This window comes from Dama dama, chromosome 27, assembly GCF_033118175.1.
Source record: "Dama dama isolate Ldn47 chromosome 27, ASM3311817v1, whole genome shotgun sequence".
NCBI lineage: Eukaryota > Metazoa > Chordata > Mammalia > Artiodactyla > Cervidae > Dama > Dama dama.
In genome coordinates this window covers 33,324,662-33,345,527 of record NC_083707.1, presented here as the reverse complement: position 1 = coordinate 33,345,527, position 20,866 = coordinate 33,324,662, and the positions used below count along the sequence as shown (strand labels likewise).

The following is a 20,866-nucleotide window of genomic DNA, read 5'->3' as shown; positions in this document are numbered from 1 at the left end:
GGATCTTCCCGACCCGGGGAACAAACCCAGGTCTCCCACATTGCAGGCAGACACTTTACCGTCTGAGCCACCAGGGAAGCCCATACATTATGCATATTTTACCACAATAAAACCAAGACAAAAGTGAATCAAGCAAACAAAAACCTGTCAAGCCAAAGCCACACATCTATCATGCTAGGTGTGTGGGCTATATTCTCGTCCTGTCATCTCTCACCTCAACGAAACAAAACCACATGGACATAGCGCAATCTTGATGCATTTTTATACAGTGTATTTTTAAACACAGTAGCAGAAATTTTAACAAAATCCATAGTGAGATTTCTGACAAAATTAGTCTTTCACTCTTCCTTTTATTTCCCACAAGATAAATGCTCTAGTCTATGTACAAACGCTTAAGGCAGACAAAATCTCTGCCTGATTAACTTCCCAATTAAATCAATAGTCTTAGACTATTAATAGTCTAAACAAGTAGAAAGCTTGTTTACAAATCTCTGATGGCCCAGATCTTTAAAGCTCTGTCCAAATGGGGACTTAAAATTATTTCTAACACATTTTGGATTGAACACTGTCCCCTTTCAACCAAACAGCCTGGAAGCCAATGGCTGTGATTAGGTTAACCTGGCTTTGAAACTTCGCTCATCAAGTTGTATAAGACGTACAACTTGTATGTCAATCATATCTCAATAAAGTGGCTTAAAAAAAAAACCTTCAGATTAAGAGGATCATTACCTCTATGCTACTTTTTTTGAGGTATTCCTATTAAAAGGCTGAAAGAAGAGGTCATAAAGTTAACAACAGAAACAAGCCAAGACTCTTACCTTCTCCTGATAAACATTGTTTTAACATGACCTTTGAAAGCTAGCTTGAGAACAAACAGTACAAAGGAGCAAGATGTGGAAGACTGTGGATACTGTCCAAATAACCCCTCCCCGTTACTTAAGGAAATGGTCAAGAGGCACACTCGCTCAATTTAATACCTTCATTGTTTATGGTTTCCCCAAGAACCAGGCATGTTCTAAGAATGTCCAAGGTAACCCAAAGTAACCCAACCTGAAACTATCGGTGCCAAATGTTTATTCAGCTTTAAAATACAATTTTATAGACTAAAAAATAACAAAGTAAATACAAAGGACACAAGGAAAATCAATGAGGTCTACCACAGCCAAAATAAATTGTAAACAGAAAATCAGGAATCAGGATGAGTCCAGGAGGGGCTGCCAAGAGATTGCTACAATAACCTACAGAGGAAGTGACAAAAGCTTGAAACAGAATCTTGGCAGCAAGCAACAAGAGTCAGAGCCATTCTAGACATATCCTCCCCAAATGAGGCGCAAGGTCAAAATGAACCAAATAGTATAGTGTTGATTACCACAGACTTTTTTTTAAAAGGACTGGCTTGTCCCCAAGCAACTAAATCTACTACTGTTTTTGGCAACTTGCAAAATCTGCACATGTAATTGCAGATGAGGAATTATTCAAAATGTGGTGTATGGGCTATTACAAATTTTGTCTGTTTTGGATGACTAAATTCGGAGCTCCCCATTTGTCTTGTTGACATCCTTAAAATCATTTTCAAGGTCACCTACGCATACACTCTACAAAGAAAATAATTCTAGAACTAAGGACCAGTTACAAAGTGATTCATAAAAACAAAAATGAAGTATTTTCATGGGACTTCAGTTTAATAAATCAACGCTCACCAAACAGCTACCACATACCAGGTAAAGGGCTTGTTGCTGAAACAGTTTAGAAAGATTAATGAGAGGGCAGTGCCCTCCAAGTAGTCAAAGTCCAATCTAGTGAAAGACACACAAGTAAACAAATGTTTACACAAAGTGTTTGTGGGAAGAGTTGAAGAAGTCACTCTTAGGGAAACCAGGGGAAGTTTCCATGCAGAGATGGCATTTGAGCTGCCATGATGACTAAGAATTCAAGGCAAGGAAAGAGAATACCCGGGGTGAGGGGAATAGCAAACAGTCCAATGGCCTGAAAGAACAAGGTGTGTGTCCAAGAATATCTGGCATGGCTAGAGAGGAGGGCAGCCAGGAGGAAAAGATGTGGTCATCAGAGATGAAGCTGAAAAGTGGGTCAGATCACAGAGTTTGTACTGACCCTGTAAGTACGGAGTATGGAGCCACTGGATGCTCTGTCAGGGAGAGGTTAAGACCCATTTTAGACTTTACAGATATCTCTGGGCTTCCCCGGTGGCTCAAACGGTAAAGAAACCACCTGCAATGCAGGAAACCTGGGTTTGATCCCTGGGTTGGGAAGATCCCCAGGCAAGTATACTGGAGTGGGTAACTCCAGTATACTTGCCTGGAGAATTCCATGGACAGAGGAGCCTGGCGGGCTACAGCCCATGGCATCTCAGAACTGGGACACGACTGAGTGACCAAGATTTTCACCTTCTGATGCATCAGCATGACAGGGCCACTGTAATAATGACCGTAACTTAGTGGATTCACTGACCGTGAACACTGGGGGAGAAACAGACAAGAAGACAACTAGATACTCAGAAATGGGGAGGATGTGAGGAAAGCAGGTAAGAGATGACTTTCACATCTGTAGTTTGCACGGTTGTTAGACAAGGAGGTCATCAGCCAAGACAGGCCATATACAAGGGGGCAGGTCAGGATGACAAGTCCAGTTTCCATTGTTTGGAGTTTGAGATGTTTTGGGCCAAAGTAGGACTTTTCAGTAAACAGATGGGAAGTCTAAGAACATCACTATCCTCCACAACCAACTCATCCTCAAGTTCAATTTAGCCTTTGAAATGTACCCCCAAACTTTTTTCACTCAAATATCTGCACTCCTCATCTGTGCTAGCTGCTAGGGGTGCAAAGTTCCTCAAGGAATGTTCTGTCAGCTTGAGTGACAGGGCAGAAAAAAAAAAAAAAATCATATAAAATGTCAACTACAGGAAATGCCATGGGACTATGATGCATGGAAAACTCAGCAGTGGCCACGGGACTGGGAAAGGTCAGCTTTCATTCCAATCCCAAAGAAAGGCGATGCCAAAGAATGCTCAAACTACCGCATAATTCCACTCATCTCACGTGCTAGCAAGGTAATGCTCAAAATTCTCCAAGCCAGGCTTCAATAGTTCACATGAACCGTGAACTTACAGATGTTCAAGCTGGTTTTAGAAAAGGCAGAGGAACCAGAGATCAAATTGGCAACACCCGCTGGATCATCGAAAAAGCAAGAGAGTTCCAGAAAAACATCTACTTCTGCTTTATTGACTATACCAAAGCTTCTGACTGTGCGGATCACAACAAACTGTGGAAAATTCTTCAAGGGATGAGAATACCAGACCACCTGACCTGTCTCCTGAGAAACCTGTATGCAGGTCAGGAAGCAACAGTTAGAACTGGACATGGAACAACAGACTGGTTTCAAATAGGAAAAGGAGTACGTCAAGGCTGTATAGTGTCACCCTACTTATTTAACTTATATGCAGAGTACATCATGAGAAACGCTGGGCTGGATGAAGCACAAGCTGGAATCAAGACTGCTGGGAGATATATCAATAACCTCAGATATGCAGATGACACCACCCTGATGGCAGAAAGTGAAGTAGAACTAAAGAACCTCTTGATGAAAGTGAAAGAGGAGAGTGAAAAAGTTGGCTTAAAACTCAACATTCAGAAAACTAAGATCATGGCATCCTATCCCATCACTTCATGGCAAATAGATGGGGAAACAATGGAAACAGTGACAGACTTTATTTTTCTGGGCTCCAAAATCACTGCAGATGGTGATTGCAGCCAGGAAATTAAAAGATGCTTGCTCCTTGGAAGAAAAGTTATGACCAACATAGATAGCATATTAAAAAGCAGAGATGTTACTATGCCATCAAAGGTCTGTCTAGTCAAAGCTTTGTTTTTTCCAGTAGTCATATACAGATGTGAGAGTTGGACTATAAAGAAAGCTAAGCACCGAAGAATTGACGCTTTTGTTCTGTGGTGTTGGAGAAGACTCTTGAGAGTCCCTTGGACTGCAACGATATCAAACCGGTCCATCCTAAAGGAAATCAGTCCTGAATATTCATTGGAAGGACTGATGCTGAAGCTGAAACTCCAATACTTTGACCACCTCATGCGAAGAGCTGACTCATTGGAAAAGACCCTGATGCTGGGAATGTCTGAAGGAGGGAGGAGAAGGGAACGATACAGGATGAGATGGTTGGATGGCATCACTGACTCAGTGGACATGAGTTTGAGTAAGCTCTGGGAGTTGGTGATGGACAGGGAGGTCTGGTGTACTGCAGTCCATGGGATTGCAAAGAGTCGGACATGAGTGATCTACTGAACTGATGATGCATGGGGTATCAACAGTGGGGATCTGATCTAGTCCAAAAGTCAAGCAGGCTTCCCTGAGGAACAAAGGTCAGGATATGTGTTCATTAAAACAATAAAGAGAGGAACTGAAACTTTCCACCTCAGTTAAGTGGCTTTCATGCAAACTCTTGTCATCTCTCATCAAGGACACTTGGACCTCAAATCAATTTAACTCTCAACATACTCACCTGCTAACAGACTGTAGACTCCTGAGTACAGACCATGCCTTATTTGCTCTTAATTTCCAATTCTTAGTATAATGTGAGCATATTATAAAAATCCACAATATTTACTTTAAAAAAGGAAACTTTATAAAATGCTGACCTGGCATCACCCGTATGTATACTTGTTTGCTGCTTCCCATCACTTACAAATAAAAAGCAAATTCTTCAGCAGAACCTTATCACAAGACTCACTTCAGGCGGGTCCTGAATTACTTTTGTGGCTTCGTCTCATCACCATTTCTTAGCATTTGGAACACTCAACCCCTGCTTCGGCACAGCGCATTTTCATGACATCTTGGAAAACAATTCTCTGCCTTCGTGTGTGTGAGCTTCTTCCACAGAGAATATTCCACCTCCATCTTACCCTGCTAGAGAGCTCTTTACTGACTCTTTACTCAGGCACCAAGAAAAACGCCTCCCTCACAGAGGAGCTTACACTCTACTTGTAGGAGTCCAGGAACAAATGAACAATATGTGTGAAAGTTTTTTTTTTTTAAGGCAAGAGAAAAAGGAGAGAAAATGATACAGTAAAGGTCTTTCTGAGCAGAAAAAGGAACGGAGTGGAGGGGTAAGCCCTGCAGGTATTTGGGATGAGAGAGCTTCAGGTGACGGGAAGCGAAGGCCTGGGGGACACGCCTGGCAGGAGCAGGGACTGCCGCTGAGGTCAGTGATGGAAGGAAGGGAATGAGGAGGACAGGGCAGATCTCAGAAGGCGGCAGGCAGCCAGATGGAGGCCTTCTGGCTTTTATTCCAGCTGGAAGTAAAGCCATTACAGGGTCCTATGCAGGGAACTGACCTCAAGAAACTCACGTTTGGAAACGATCACTCTGAACGCTGTGCTTGAAATATTGCTAGAGACGAGGATGCAAGCAGAGAGACCAGTCGGAAAGCCCCTGTTCACAATCCAGGCAAGAGATGACGGGGGTCTGGGTGGTGGGAGTGGAATGATAAGGGGTCAGATTCTGCTAAATGTGGTAGGAAGAGCTGACAGAATGTGTTGGCGGACTGAACGTGGATACGAAGCCTTTCCCCGACACCCCGAAAAAAGAGAAATCAAAGAACAACAATTAAAAAAAACCAAAACAACCCACAGTCCATGACAGATAATTCAAAGGTTCTCAACCTCAGCTGAAGCAACTGTAAAGACGCATCCTTCATCCACAAAATATGCAGGAGGGGCAGGCTTGTGAGCAGGAGTGAAAAATTCTCTTCTGGACATTTTAAGATACTTAGGAGCTCTCACTTAAATGAACGTGCCAAGTAGATAATTAGACAGGAGTCTGAAATTCAGAGACAAGACTGAGCCTACAGACATAAAACTTACAGATTTAACAGAATATGGGCAATATTCGCAGGTGTGGGACTAGGTGACGTCACGTAAGGCAAGCTGTTCAAACTTCAATGTCTGGATGATCCCCTACAGATCTGAAGAAAACTGCCAATTCTTATTCACTAAGTCTGAGTTGGGACCTCTGGTTCTGCAATTCAAACAAGCTCCCACATGAAGCTAACGCTACTCAGACCACACTGAGCACAAGGGCACTAGAGCAGCAGAGCCCAACCTTTCTGGCACCAGGGACCGGTTTTGTGGAAGACAATTTCTCCACAGACTAGATGGTAGGGGATGGTTTTGGGACAATTCAAGCGCATTACATTTATCGTGCAATTTATTTCTATTATTATTATTAAACTGGCATATATAATGAAATAATTATACAACTCACCATAATGCAGCATCAGTGGGAGTCCTGAGCGTGTTTTCCTGCAACTAGACCAGGGGTGATGGGAGGCAGTGACACCGAAGTTGCACTGCTTATCTTTGGCCTACTGCGTGAACTTTTTGCTTGATGTACTGCAGAAAACCTTGCTTCACAAAGAGAGAATGCTGGAAATGGAAGCAGGCTTTTCAGAGCTTTCATAGTAATCTTAGGATATTCTGCCTTGACTTTAATTCAGAATGCATGGAGATTTGAAATTGTCTCAAACGTATTTTTAAGGCCACCATCATTTGCGATCTCAAGTGGTCATGCAAGCAATGGGGAGCAGCTGTAAATACAAATGAACCTTCACTCACTAGCCTATCACTCACCTCCTGCTGCGTGGTCCGGTTCCTAACAGGCCACAGACCAATACTGGTCTGTGACTAGGTGATTGGGGACCTCTGATCTTGAGGGTAAATGCAGAAAAGAAAAGAATGACTGCACTCTAAGACACTCTACTACCAAAAGTGAGAGAGATGCAAGAACATTAGCAAAGGAAACAGAAATAAAATCAAATGAGAGTGGTATTCTGGAAACCAAATAAAGAAAGCGTTCCGTGAAGGAAGGGGCCATCAGCAACTTGAAGGGCTGGTAAAAGGTCGGCAAAGATGCAAACTGAGACAGGACCATGCAACTAGGCAGCTGAGCACGTGACAGTGGTGAGCTGGTCAAGAGCGGCTGCTGGGAAATCATGAGAACAAACATAAATAGAGGTTGTTCAAGAGAGAATGCTAGAAGAGCAAAGTGATGCAGGTCAAAGGTACTTGTATAGGACACAGCATTTTTGAAAGACAAGACAGTTGATGGGGACCAGGAATAACTGATTACCTGGGAGAGATAAGGAGCTGTACTAATATCCTGATGGAGGTTGAAGTGCCAGGTTCGATCCCTGGGTGGGTAAGATTCTCTGGAGTAGGAAATGGCAACCCACTCCAGTATTCTTGCCTGGAGAATTCCAAGGACAGAGGAGCCTGACAGGCTACAGTCCATGGGGTCACAAAGAGTCAGACACAACTGAGCGTGCACGCACACACAAAGGATAAATTACATTCACCAGTATTTTACCTACAACATATACACATTATGAGTAAGCTGCTGGATAATTTTTAATGCTATAAGCACAAAGTGAGATTAAGAGCTCCTGGCACTACTTAAGATTTTCCACAGAATATTATACCATATTACATACAAAAGGTGTTTAATAACAGTCACAGTCTGTGGTACTCAATTTGTTGCACATCACACCAACCAACGAACGTGCTCTGTCCTGGGCAACAGAGGAAATACACAAGTTCACACGATAAGGTCTCTGTCCTTGAGGGAAATGCAGGCTTGGGGAAAGACAAGAAAGAAATGCACAAAAAGTTATATAACAAGAAACAGGGCAAGAACAAGGTAGTATGGCTAATCATCCAATAAATAAATAAATAATAAATAAGGACAAGAGAAAAAAGTCCTAGGAATACAGAAGTGAGTAAGCTCTTCAAGTCCTGGGCAGGTCCAGACCACAGTAAAGACCCACAGAAATGGCCCAGGCAGCAAATGTCCAGGTATTTCAGAACTAAATCACAGGACTTCCCTGGTGGTACAGTGGATAAGAAACTGCCTGCCAACGCAGTTAGACACGGGTTTGATCTGTGGTCCGGGAGGATCCCACATGCCACAGAACAGCTGAACCCGTGTCCCATGTGCTGTAAGTACTAAAGCCCATGCATCCAGAGCCTGTGTTCTACAACAAGAGAAGCCACCGCAATGAAGAGTAGGCCCGGCTCGCCACAACTAGAGAAAGACCACACGCAGCAAGGAAGACCCAGAAGAGCCAAAAAAAAAAAAAAAACTAAATAAAAAGAAATTAATTTTTTAAAAAACTAAAATGCAGGAGAGGACAATGGACTTAGGAACATAAAGAACAGAGCACACGGTATCTTATCAGCCTTCCTACCAACACTTCTGATCACTTTGGTCAAACCCTGCATCTTCTATGTGAAACTCTCAGCAGATGTCATTACTTTTCTCAAGTATTACCAGTTGTAGTTGTTGGATTAAACGTTATTTCACATGGGTCATAACTTCCTATGTTACTCTCCTCCAGACAAAATCAAAGTCATTATATTACCACTTTCCACTTTTAAAGCTCTGATTTAAAAAGACATGAGCACCCACCCCTGCAACTGCTGAGACATGCTAAAGCTGGCTTCGATTTCATAACCTAACTTTCCACTGGTTTTGCCAATCTACACTATAGGATTTGGATGCATTATTCATGCGCATTTTGACCAAAATAGCATTAAGAGAAAAACCAAGCAAGAAAGCCTTTTTTGCACAACTGATCTCAACATGTTTCTAAAAAGGAAAGCGAACAGACAGTAAGAAAAACAATAAATTTTGAAGTTTTAAAATTCAAAAGGCAGAAATTTTTGTGCCACTGCTATCTTAGACCAGTACTAAAGAACAAGAGCCATGAAGTTATTTAACTGGTTAAGAAACGTTTCAAAAATACTGCCTTAGGCAATCACTAGAGATTCATAAGGTCAAGCACCTTTCATTTTCTCCCCCTTAGCTACTTTTTCATTCACCCCTCTCTCTGACAGCCAATCTCTTAGCTCCCACATAATGGTAAATTCCTGGAGAACAAATTTTACCTTTTAAGTAACATCTCATCCCAGTTCACTCCCTCTGTCACCCACCCCTCCTGTTCCACACAGTATCCAAAGTGGAGCATGCAGGCCGCATGAAATTAGCAAGTGTTATGGATTCTTTTGTGCTCTTGATTGAAAACCAATATATTTTTAGGGAGGACAGAAATATCAATGACATTTGTTCAACAACCTGCATTCAATAAACGTTTAGAGAGCAACTTAGTCTATGCTAAGTACTTCAGAAATATAAATAGACATGGTCTCTACCATCATATGGGCTTCCCCGGTGGTGCTAGTGGTAAAGAACCTGCCTGCCAATGCAGGAGACATTAGAGACTTGGATTTGATCCCTAGATTGGGAAGATTCCCTGGAGAAGGGCATGGCAACCCACTCCCATATTCTTGCCTGGAGAATCCCATAGACAGAGGAGCCTGGTGGGCTATGGTCCACGGGGTTGCAAAGAGTCAGATATGACTGAAGTGACTGAGCTGAAAAGAGACAGGCACAATACAACCAAAGGGCCTTGAAAGAGATGTAAATGGAAGAAACAGAAAAGATGAAACAACTAATTGTGCCTGAGGGAGTGGGAAAAGCTACCCAGAAGAGGAGATATTGATCATTTAGAGACATTTGAGAGTTTTGGTAGGAGAAGGGGGTGAAATGCAAAGAGCAGAAGGCTGGCAGGAACATGTAGAAGGAGCTGCTTCATTCTTCCCTAAAGTGGAACCTACTACATATTATAATTTCTGTATTTTACTTGCTGGCAGAATAGAATTTTTCTATGGAACTAGTTAGTCTCTAGTTTCTCATTAAATCCTTTGTTTTAATTCTTATGAATGTTTAGCCCTCTTCCCAGGAAGTGTTCACTTACAGGTAATAATATCAGAAATTTTACTCAACCATTTCATTCCTTAAAAACAGACACGCAATGAAGACAGGAAGTGATGCTTCATTAGGTTTAGTGCCTTCTCATCTGTTATGGAATGGAATTCAACCCAATTGTGAGACAGAATGTTTGCTATATGGGATCTGATGAAATCTTAAGTCACTGAGCATACTGGAAAAAAATTTAAATAATTAAAAGACCCACATGGGGTTGGAAAAAATACACTACACTGTAGGCTTATATCAAGGTTTGTCTCACCTACTGTACTACATTTTCACTGACCCTGCTTATCTGAAAAAATTTAAAGGGAAAACAGGAAGTCACATGGATTTAATTTTAAAGGAAGTAACAAGTTGTAACTGACTTTTAAAAAGCAGACTAAGCATTTACTGAAAATTATTTAGAAGTATTTTAAGAGAAGTAGCTTTAAAAGTCTTTTTTCTCATTTCTTTTAAACATTAAGGTACGCTTGATTTAATCTATTATTCTGATTCAGAAATTGCATGAAATGCAGGTTTGTATACTTGTTTCATCCCACCCAACAGCCTCTGTCACAGCTGCGTGGTGAGGATGGATGATGCGTGGTGAGGATGGATGATGCCCAGTGCGGCTGGAACAAACAAGGGACGGGCAAGCTGGGGGTCATGTCGGGAGCCTGCAAGGCCCATTAGGGAGTTTGCATTTTGTTCCAGGTGCAGTGAAGAGCCACTGAAGGATTCTGGGCAGGGGAATGTGATGCCGTGATTGTCTATAAAGCATCAGTGTGGGTGGTATGTATGGAGTGAAGGTCAAGAGGGCAAGGCAGGAAGCACAGCCATCAGTTAAGAGGCTGGACAAGAGCAGGTGCAGAGCAGGTGATGATACTGTGAGTGAACGCTGGGCAGCCCCTCAGTGTGCCCGGCACTGCTTACAGTACAAATATGAGGTGTTTATTCCCCCCCCGATAATCCTATGACCCACCGGCAGATGAAGAAATGAGGCACAGGAAAGTAAAGTCATTTTCCAAAGGCTACAGGAATTGGTAGAACCACCATTTATCAACAGTCTTCCAGCAGCAGCACCCACACCTTTAATGATCACCTTGCAATAACAGAACACAGATGGATTCAAGGCATGACTGAAGGGCAGAACGGACGGGCCCTGGTCTGTGTTTCAGGGAGGGGGCCCGTGAGTGCCACGAATCTCCCAGATTTCCAGCTTTAGGAGATGAAAGAGGCGCCATTTACTAAAATTAAGCAAATTCCAGGAGGAAAAGGACCTAGGAGGAAGATCAAGAATCCATCTTTTATTTATCCAGCTAACAACTGAGTATATACGTATCTCACAAGAGGTCAGGGCTGGAGAAATAAATTCTGGAACTGTGGTAGTCCAAACAACTGTCCCTCCTAGTCTCTGGAACCTCTGGATGGGTCACCTCCCATTGTAAAAGGACTCTGCAAGTATGACTGAGTTAAGGACCTTGACTTGGGGAGGCTGCCCTGGATTATCTGGATGGGTCCACTGTGATTGCTATGGTCTTTATAAAAGGGAGGGAAGAAGGTCAGAGAGATTGGAAGAAGTCAACTTGCTGGCTTTGAAGATGGGAGGATAGGGCCTCGTGCCAAGGAATGCAGGTGGTCTCTAGTAGCTGGAAATGCAGGGAGTCAGATTCTCTCTAGAGCCTACAGGGGGACACAGACCTGCCAACACCTTGATTACAGGACTTCTGACCTCCAGAGCTGAGAGAATAAATCTGCATTATCTAAACCACTGCATTTATGGTAATTTCTTCTGGCAGCCACAGGAAACTATTACAGGAATTCTAAGTTAGTATTTAAAATAATGTGGTATAGAAAGAAACACGTGACAGAGATGAACAGGTACAAACTTCCACATGCCTAGACTTAAGTTGACCATTTAAAAATGTGCAGAAATATCAAATCACTATGTTGTGTAAGTTAGTGTTAGTCGCTCAGTCGTGTCCGACTCTTTGTGACTCCAAGGACAGTAGACTGCCAGGCTCCTCTGTCCATGGGATTTCCCAGGCAAGAATACTGGAGTGGGTTGCCATTCCTTTCTCCAGGGGATCTTCCTAACCCAGGGATCGAACCTGGGTCTTCCATACCGTGGGCATATCCTTTACTGTCAGAGCCACCAGGGAAACCCAAATAGCAGGTAAGGGAATCCCTGAGTAGGTGACAGGAATTAGCACAGTGTTATAGGTCAATAATACTTCAAGAGCAAATAAGCAAATAAATCCACAGAAAAAGATCAGATTTTTGGTTACTGGAGGTGCAGAGAAAGGGGAGGGAGAATAGATGAAAATAGATTCAAGAGGTATGAACTTCTGGTTATAAGATAACTAAGTACTAAGGATGTAACATAGATCAGGATAAATATAATCAACACTGCTGTATATTATACACGAAGTTAAGAGTAAATCCTCAAAAGTCACGTCACAAGGAAAAAAATTTTTATCTCTTTAATTTTGTACTTTATGAGATGATGGATGTTCCCTAAACTTGTGATAATCATTTCATGATTTGAGCCCCATCATTATGCTGTACACCTTAAACTGACAGGGCTGTAGGTCAATTATTTCAATAAAACTTGAAGAAAAAAAAATAAAGAAAAAAAAGAAACTGTAGGTGAAAAAAGTAATAACTAAACCTAAGTTCTGGAGGAGGCACAAAGAGATGGGTACCAGAACAAATCAGGAGGAAATGGCCTTAATTAAAAGTGAACAGTTCTTTTGTAACAGAAGAGAAAGAGGAAGTGGGAATGAAGGTTAATGTGTAGATTACAGTGAGAAGATGAAGTCATTCCCAAATGATGGCTTTTATGATCTCAGTGAATTATGTGGCTAGGTCACCAGCAGGGCAAGACTTCAACCCTGGGCAGCCGACTCATAATTCTAATAGAGTTCTACATTGCACCAAAGGATTCCCGAGATTTGTGGCAGGAAGTAGGAGTGGCCCAAGAAAGGCTACTACGTTCAGGCAAATGTAATAAAACTCAGGTGGGTCACTCAGGGCAGCAGTCCCTCGCCCTCATCTCCAGCTACGTGGAACGCGCTGACTCAGCTCAGCACTGACTCCGCGCCGGGATCCTTCTCAACACAGCAACCCATCAAGAGGCAGGTTCTGCAAACAGATCTGAACCGGCACTTGAGAGGAAATTCATTTTCCAATCCTGACCAAGGGACTGTAGTTCTTTTTATCTCCTTCTCCCCGAGGAGACAACTATGGAAATCAATGTTAAAATACACCCGAGAAGCAGAAAGATAAGAGTAGCCCCTAAGTGTCTATCAAGCAGAGAATGACAGAAAATTCTGCTCAACCATATCACTGATTTTCATGGAAGCTTTAACAAGAATGAGCTACAGTTGTAGTACTGGTGGGAAAAATACTGGTGTGTATTTCCAAGATACATTGTGCCATGAAAAGTAGACCCAGGACAATTACACAGCTACTTCCACTCATGATTAAAACAAAAACAACATAGATACACAGGCACATATACATGGGATTGATTTAAAAAGGTCTGCAAGAGAATCTATCAAGCTGTTAACAAGAACCTCTGAGGAAGTGTGCAATTAGGATGAGGAATGAAGGGAAAATTTCACCGGGCACTATAAGTACTTCTCTCTTGAACTGTTCATAACAAATAAGCTTTTTCTTAAAAATTAAATTTTTTTTAAAGACATCAATGATGAATGCAACATGCAACAAAGGTTTACTGTATAACACAGGGAACTACAGTCAATATCTTGTAATAACCCACAGGAAAATAATTTCAAAAATAATATATATGTATACATATAACTGAATCACTTTACTGTGCAACTGAAACTTTGTAAGTCAACTATATTTCAATAAAATATATATATTAAAAAAAGATTATCAATGATGAACAGCTGAAGCATCTAGGTTCTTTTACATTCACATCTCTCTCTGGATTTCTGAACAGAAGGAATACAGGGGATAACGGGACAGGATGTGGCAGAGGACAGACGGGAAGACATGTCAGCAGCCTTGGTGTCCTCTCCTCCCTTCCCCGAATCAGGCTAAAAGCCTCCTTTAACCCTGCCACTCATTCCACTGCTTTCAAATCTGATTTCTACTTTCTCTTCCCAATCTGAATCACTATTTTCACAAATACCCCATCTAATTGCCACCATCGTAGTCGTTACAATCCTTTCTCTAATTATTCCCCCATCTGGCTGTTAGAATTAGCTTTCCCCCATCTTTTGATCATGTCACACTTCTAAAAATTAATGTTCCTGTGTGCTCTGATCTTCTGTAATCAATCTCTTCTAAGTCCGCCAAGATCATTTTCCTTGTCCTGTATCATCACACCACTTTAACTTCCTTAACCAAACTTTCTGTAGTTCTCATTTCTGTGACCTCTCACTGTGCTTCCTTTAGTTTCCTGTTATGAATGTGACCCTTTAACTCCGTATCCACTGAGATCTCTTGCTTCCACCGTCAAGTTCTGTGAGACCCAGCAATTGTACATGTTCATCTACTAAATGAGCACTTAATTTCCTCACATAGAAGAATTGTTCTCAGTTTCAATCATCTCCAGTCATCCCCTCCATGATTCCTTCCATGACTCCACCCACATCTACCTCAAATTCTAAAGGAAATTCATAAAAAGTCAAAACTACTCAGCAGTACCTCCTCTTAAAAGTCATTCTCACCCCTCCACATACATCGCCCATTTTTTGAATACCTGGTACCTGTCAGGCACTACTGAATGTATGAACTCATTCAATCCAGACTTAACCCCCTGAAATGGAAACTGTAATTATTCCCATTTTAAACATGTAAAAGCTGAGAACCAGAGAGGTCATGGGACTTGCCCAAGGTCACACAGCTCACACCAGTGTCAGGGGCAGGATTTCAATTCAGAGGATCTGGCTCTGAAGCCCCTGCCCACTGCCAGCGTGCTGCACTGCTCTGAGGCATGCACCTCTGAGGCCAAGCTAAGTTCTTCCTTTTCTCTGCTCCAGGTAGACCGTGGCCTCACCTCTCCCTTCGGCACACAGCATGCCATATTGTAACCAATTCTTCCTCATCTGTGTCCTTGACTCATAAGACCTCTCTGAGAATATAAACCATCCACCTCTCTGTCCTTTAACAGGTAATAGCACCTTGTACCAGGAGGTATTTAACAGTCAACGAATAAAACAATAAACCAGATTCACAGCCCTCTGGCCCTAGCAGAGCACGGGCTGTCAACCAGGGCAGACTCAGTGATGACTTTCGTTTCAAACTTTCGGGTTCCTGCCTCAATAACATCACACAAAATGTAGGTCACTGGGGAGCTGTAGCAATACATTTCCATCTGTTCACTCCAGGGAACTCAAGGTGACATCTACCCTAAGACGACATTTAGGTGGTCAACTGTGAATTGCCAAAGACCCAGATGGTGGGATTCTGCAATTACCTGATAGAGCATCATAGAACTCGTCCTCACTAAAGATGCTCAGAGGCGGGGAACCTTTAACCAGAGACTGCTCTAATTCGTGGTGTTCAGTGGCTAGAGTCGCCAGCGCTTCTGATAAAATTTTGTTTTTTTCTTGTTCCTGTTCCAATTTAAAATTCCTCACCTAGAAGAAAACAGATAATACAAACAAGACTTCAGAGTGACAGGAGAGACAGACTTACTCAAAAGGATATGAAAATTACTCGCTTTAGATCCAGTTCAATTGCAACATCAGGAATGAAAACAGTGGTGCTACATGTGCACGGCTGAATGAGCAAAATTACTAAGCTAATTTTGTTCTTCCCGTGGGGCCTTTTTTCACAACAGCTCCAGCCAATGCAAATAGATTAAGAAAAAGCAAACAAATTCAGCCCAAGTGATCAGGACCCTAGTAGAAGGACATCAGTCAATTTGAAAATCATATAAAAAAATTTTTTTAAATAGAGAGTATTTCATTCAACATTAATCAAATTAAGCCAGCTTTTTAACAAAATAAAGAATCAAAACTGTTGTAAATATTAACATGTGAATCACATCACAGCTTAAGACATAATCCTCCAATTTACTCTCAAAAGAGTTGGTATATCAAATAAAAAGAAACAAGAGGCTAAGAAAGGATGTTTTAATTACCATTTTCCAATCCAGAGTTTGATTCTGGTTCCATATTTTACCTTGAGTTTTAGTGAACAAAAATAAATAAGTAAAAAGATTATAGAGAAGGCAAAGTCTCACTCCTTTGATGATATAATCTGTTCTTCCTATCTAATTCAAGAGCTTCTGAATTTGAAGCTAACTAAAGCCTTCTGAAATTTAAGTAGTCTAATTCTCATATAAAATAGCAGGTACCAGAGTTGCTGTGAATAGTTTCATCCACTCTTGTATTAGAACTCTGACAATCACAGCTACTCCATCAACTCCCTCAACTTCTAGGGCCCACGTGGCTCTTTAGACAGGAGTTGGAAGAGCTGGGATCCACCTAATCTCAGATGTCTCTTGTGCCTATTTCTTTACCTATAAAATCAGGATTCTACTGCCATGGAAGAGTCTCATTGGTAGCTTCAACTCAGTGGTCTTCAAAAAAAAAAAAAAAAAGAAAAAAATTCAACAGCACAACCTATTTCTCAAATCTCAACACATGAAATCAGATGTTTCAGGAAGCAGCACTGCATAGGAGGACGCTGGGTCCGGATCGGGAGCCTCTTGGACTTTTCCCTCCAGGCCCAAAGCCAGGGGCTGTTCCAACAGTTCAAGAAGCATGAGATGGGATGACCTCCGAAACCCCCTCCAGTCAAAACATCTGCCCCTGGGTCTTCACCCTGGTGATCTCTCCCCACGGCTCCCAGCTGCACTCTGCTGAACTCGCCTCCCTCTCAGTCTCCTTCCTGTGGTCCCTAAGGACACAGCATCTTCCTCCACATTCTGACTCCACAGTCACACATATAGGGAAAATGATCCCAGAATCCCAGATATGACTTAAAATACAGCCCTACCAGAAAATGCTAAGTGTGTAATAAAAACAGAATTAAACCCTCATTATTTTGGGAACAGCTCCAGTCCTTGGGTACCTTAGTATTTATTATAAGTAAGTGTTAGTCGACCAGTCATGCCCGACTCTTTGTGACCCCATGGACTGCAGCCTACCAGGCTCTTTTGTCCATGAGATTTTCCAGGCAAGGATACTGGAGTGGGTTGCCATTTCCTTCTCCAGGGGATTTTCCCGACCCTGGGATCAAACCCAGGTTTCCTGCACTGCAGGCAGATTCTTTACCAACTGAGCTACAAGGGAAGGGCTATTATCATTATAGGAACATGTTTATTATTAGAATTACAATAATGAAATATAAATAGCAATAAATGGTAAGCAATAATGTGCAGAGAAGACCCAGAAAACAGGAAAAAATTAAATAGGTATATAATAATAATTTTTAAGAAACTGAAAAATACTTGCAAATGTTCCTATAATCTAAAATTTTATATCCAAGGAGGATAGTATAGTTGATAAGCTTAGTACAGTTGAAATCAACGTTAAAAAAAAAAGAGCTGTTTTTCCTCCACTTGACTGGTCAATTCATTTATCTATAAATAAGGATTACAGAATTCATCATAATATCCAAAACAAACCTTTCTTTAGATGGAAAAACATCAGCACTGTTGTAGATTCCAAAAAACACCACTGCAGATTCAAATTCTTTCACCCCATCCACTCCTCTTTCATTAAGCTTTGGGTTTTTTTTTTAGCTGCTCAAGTATCAAAACACAAATGTGCTGCTGACACTGTATTGTTCTACGTAAGAATCAACTAAGTTACCTCTTCTGGGTGAAAAATATGTAAGTTCTATTTTATTAATTTTATTGTTAATCTCTTATGGTGCCTACTTTACAAGTTAAATTTAATCATAGGTATATGATTATGTACATAATCATATGTATAGGAAAAAACAGTATATATATTGTTCAGTAAATCCATAAAATTTCAGGCATCCACTGGGGGTCTTGGATCATACCCTCACTCAAGGATAAAGGGGTAACTACTATAGTTACTGAAAAAAAAAATCAGTTTCACTGCTTTAAAAAAAGTATGTTAAATTTAAATACCTAAACTCAATCCCTGGATTTCAGAAAGGGGACAAAAAAAAATGATTGAGGCTCCAAAATATCAAGTTCCCCCAACAAGACTGTACTCGAAATCCTGATCTTTTATCCATGGAAAGCAAGCATTCCTGTATTCTGCTGCCTCAACATCTGTCTTCTGAGAAGACAGTCTTCAGAGAAGGAGGGAAAGGGGTAGAAACAAAAGGGGGAGAAGACGCTCTGACAACAGCCTGGTTCTCACCTTGCTGTTCTCTCTCAGCTGATCTGAGGACACGTATATTAGTTTCAAGCCTAACAGGATCTGGATACTGAAGGCACGTTACCCTCAAACTTCCTGCTGAATGGCAATACCTCCCCATCCGGAAAAGTGATGCAGCTGAGAGCGCAGGTGTGTGTAGCACTGAAACTGCACTAGTGAAGAGCTGCAAAGAAGCACCTAAGAACATACTTCACTGGCACGGTGCTTTTTGGTCGGTCAGATCAATCAACTGGAACAGTCAGCTGGAACAATCCAATTCTAAACCCGCTATCAGCTCAGTATTTCAGAAACACTGGGGGGATACCTGCACTGGAAATAGTGCAAGTTATGCACAGTATAACTTCATAAAATCCTCGTCTAACTTTGCAAGTCTGTCTCCAAATTCTCATTTGCTAGTTTAGCAACTATGGTGTGGGAGAAACGGTACCTTCATGCAGTCCCTCCCTGCAATTCTAAGTGCTGCTCTTCACTCTCATGCGTGTCAACTCGTGCACACGGATGACTCAAACGATAACTACCCTATTATTGTTCAAAGAACAGATAACTTTTTTCCACAAAATTAGTAAAACCCAACATGTGCTTATAATTAGACCATTTCTAGCATATGGACGACATTTTCTTTTTTCAAATTCACATAAAATTCACGCCCTCAGCCACTTTGCCACAACAGAAATCAACATAAAACCAAGTAAACGTAAATGTCAAACTTTTTATTAGAAAACATTTAAGGACTGAATCATCACACATTTAATAGTTACACACTCTTAACTATTAATAGACACATTGCTCTGAGTCTATAGACCCTTCAAACTAATGCACATTCAAGCCTTTCCAATAATCTCCTCAAATCACTTTAATATGATCCCCCTTTCATCTTGCTCAATTTCATGCTGGCAGAAGAAATTCACAATAAATACTTTCAAGGTGTTCTTCACGCCATCAGGGAATGGATGCCAACAAAAGAATTCAGAGTTTTAAAAAGCCTGGTGCTAGTCAGTGAATATATATCTTTTATCAGCTTTCTCCTTCTATAAAGCACCCTGCTATTTACCTATGTTCCCAAGAGGTTAAGTCAGGCAGAAGCAATGATTAAATCTGGCAAAGACACATCACTAAGTGGGAATAAATGATTAGTATTCAGAGAACACCATGTCCAATTATCCAATTACAGGTTAGGTGACATTCTGGCCCTAATGATCAATCTAGTAAAGTTCTTTCAACCGGCTACACTCCAGTCAGTTAACAGAATCAGTCAGTCAGTTCAGTCGCTCAGCCACGTCCGACTCTTTGTGACCCCATGAACTGCAGCACGCCAGGCCTCCCTGTCCATCACCAACTCCTGGAGTCTACCCAAACCCATGTCCATTGAATTGGTGATGCCATCCAACCATCTCATCCTTTACTGTCCCCTTCTCCTGCCCTCAATCTTTCCCAGCATCAGGGTCTTTCCAGATGAGTCAGCTCTTTGCATAAGGTGGCCAAAGTACTGGAGTTTCAGCTTCAACATCAGTCCTTCCAATGAACACCCAGGACTGATCTCCTTTAGGATGGACTGGTTGGATATACTTGCAGTCCAAGGGACTCTCAAGAGTCTTCTCCAACACCACAGTTCAAAAACATCAATTCTTTGGCACTCAGCCTTTTTTATAGTCCAACTGTCACATCCATAAATGACCAGTGGAAAAACCATAGCCTTGACTAGACGGACCTTTGTTGGCAAAGTAATGTATCTGCTTTTCAATATGCTGTCTAGGTTGGTCATAACTTTCCTTCTAAGGAGTAAGCATCTTTTAATTTCATGGCTGCAATCATCATCTGCAGTGATTTTGGAGCCCAGAAAAATAAAGTTTGACACTGTTTCCACTGTTTCTCCATCTATTTGCCATGAAGTGATGGGACCGGATGCCATGATCTTAGTTTTCTTGAATGCTGAGTTTTAAGCCAACTTTTTCACTCTTCTCTTTCACTTTCATCAAGAGGCTCTTTAGTTCTTCTTCACTTTCTGCCATGAGGGTGGTGTCATCTGCATATCTGAGATTACTGATATGTCTCCTGGCAATCTTGATTCCAGCCTGTGCTTCCTCCAGCCCAGCGTTTCTCATGATGTACTCTGCATATAAGTTAAATAAGCAGGGTGACAATATACAGCCTTGACGTACTCCTTTTCCTATTTGGAACGAGTCTGTTGTTCCATGTCCAGTTCTAACTGTTGCTTCCTGACCTGCATACAGGTTTCTCAAGAGGCAGGTCAGGTGGTCTGGTATTCCCATCTCTTTCAGAATTTTCCACAGTCTGCTGTGATCCACACAGTCAAAGGCTTTGGCATAGTCAATAAAGGAGAAACAGATGTTTTTCTGGAACTCTCTTGCTTTTTTGATGATCCATCGGATGTTGGAGATTTGATCTCTGGTTCCTCTGCCTTTTCTAAAACCAGCTTGAACATTTGGAAGTTCACGGTTCACGGATTGCTGAAGCCTGGCTTGGAGAATTTTAAGCATTACTTTACTAGCATCTGAGATGAGTGCAATTGTGCGGTAGTTTGAGCATTCTTTGGCATTGGAATGAAAGCTGACCTTTTCCAGTCCTGTGGCCACTGCTGAGTTTTCCAAATTTGCTGGCATATTGACTGCAGCACTTTCACAGCGTCATCTTTCAGGATTTGAAATAGATCAACTGGAATTCCATCATCTCCGCTA

At 41.6% G+C, this 20,866-nt stretch overlaps 1 protein-coding gene across 8 annotated transcripts in view; it reads right to left on the bottom strand.

Annotated features, from left to right (window-relative positions):
• The window catches only part of OSBPL1A (oxysterol binding protein like 1A), a 202,478-nt gene that overhangs the window by 72,788 nt on the left and 108,824 nt on the right, over positions 1-20,866 (bottom strand). For 6 of the 8 annotated variants that reach the window (XM_061131363.1, XM_061131360.1, XM_061131362.1 and 3 more), the window contains one exon: positions 15,281-15,443. The exons of 1 other annotated variant lie outside the window; for it this stretch is intronic. In XM_061131363.1, the coding sequence (XP_060987346.1) occupies positions 15,281-15,443 (163 nt within the window). Of the gene's footprint in view, positions 1-15,280; positions 15,444-15,949; positions 15,968-20,866 lie in introns of those variants that run through there. One more of the 8 variants, XM_061131364.1, reaches the window with a different exon arrangement.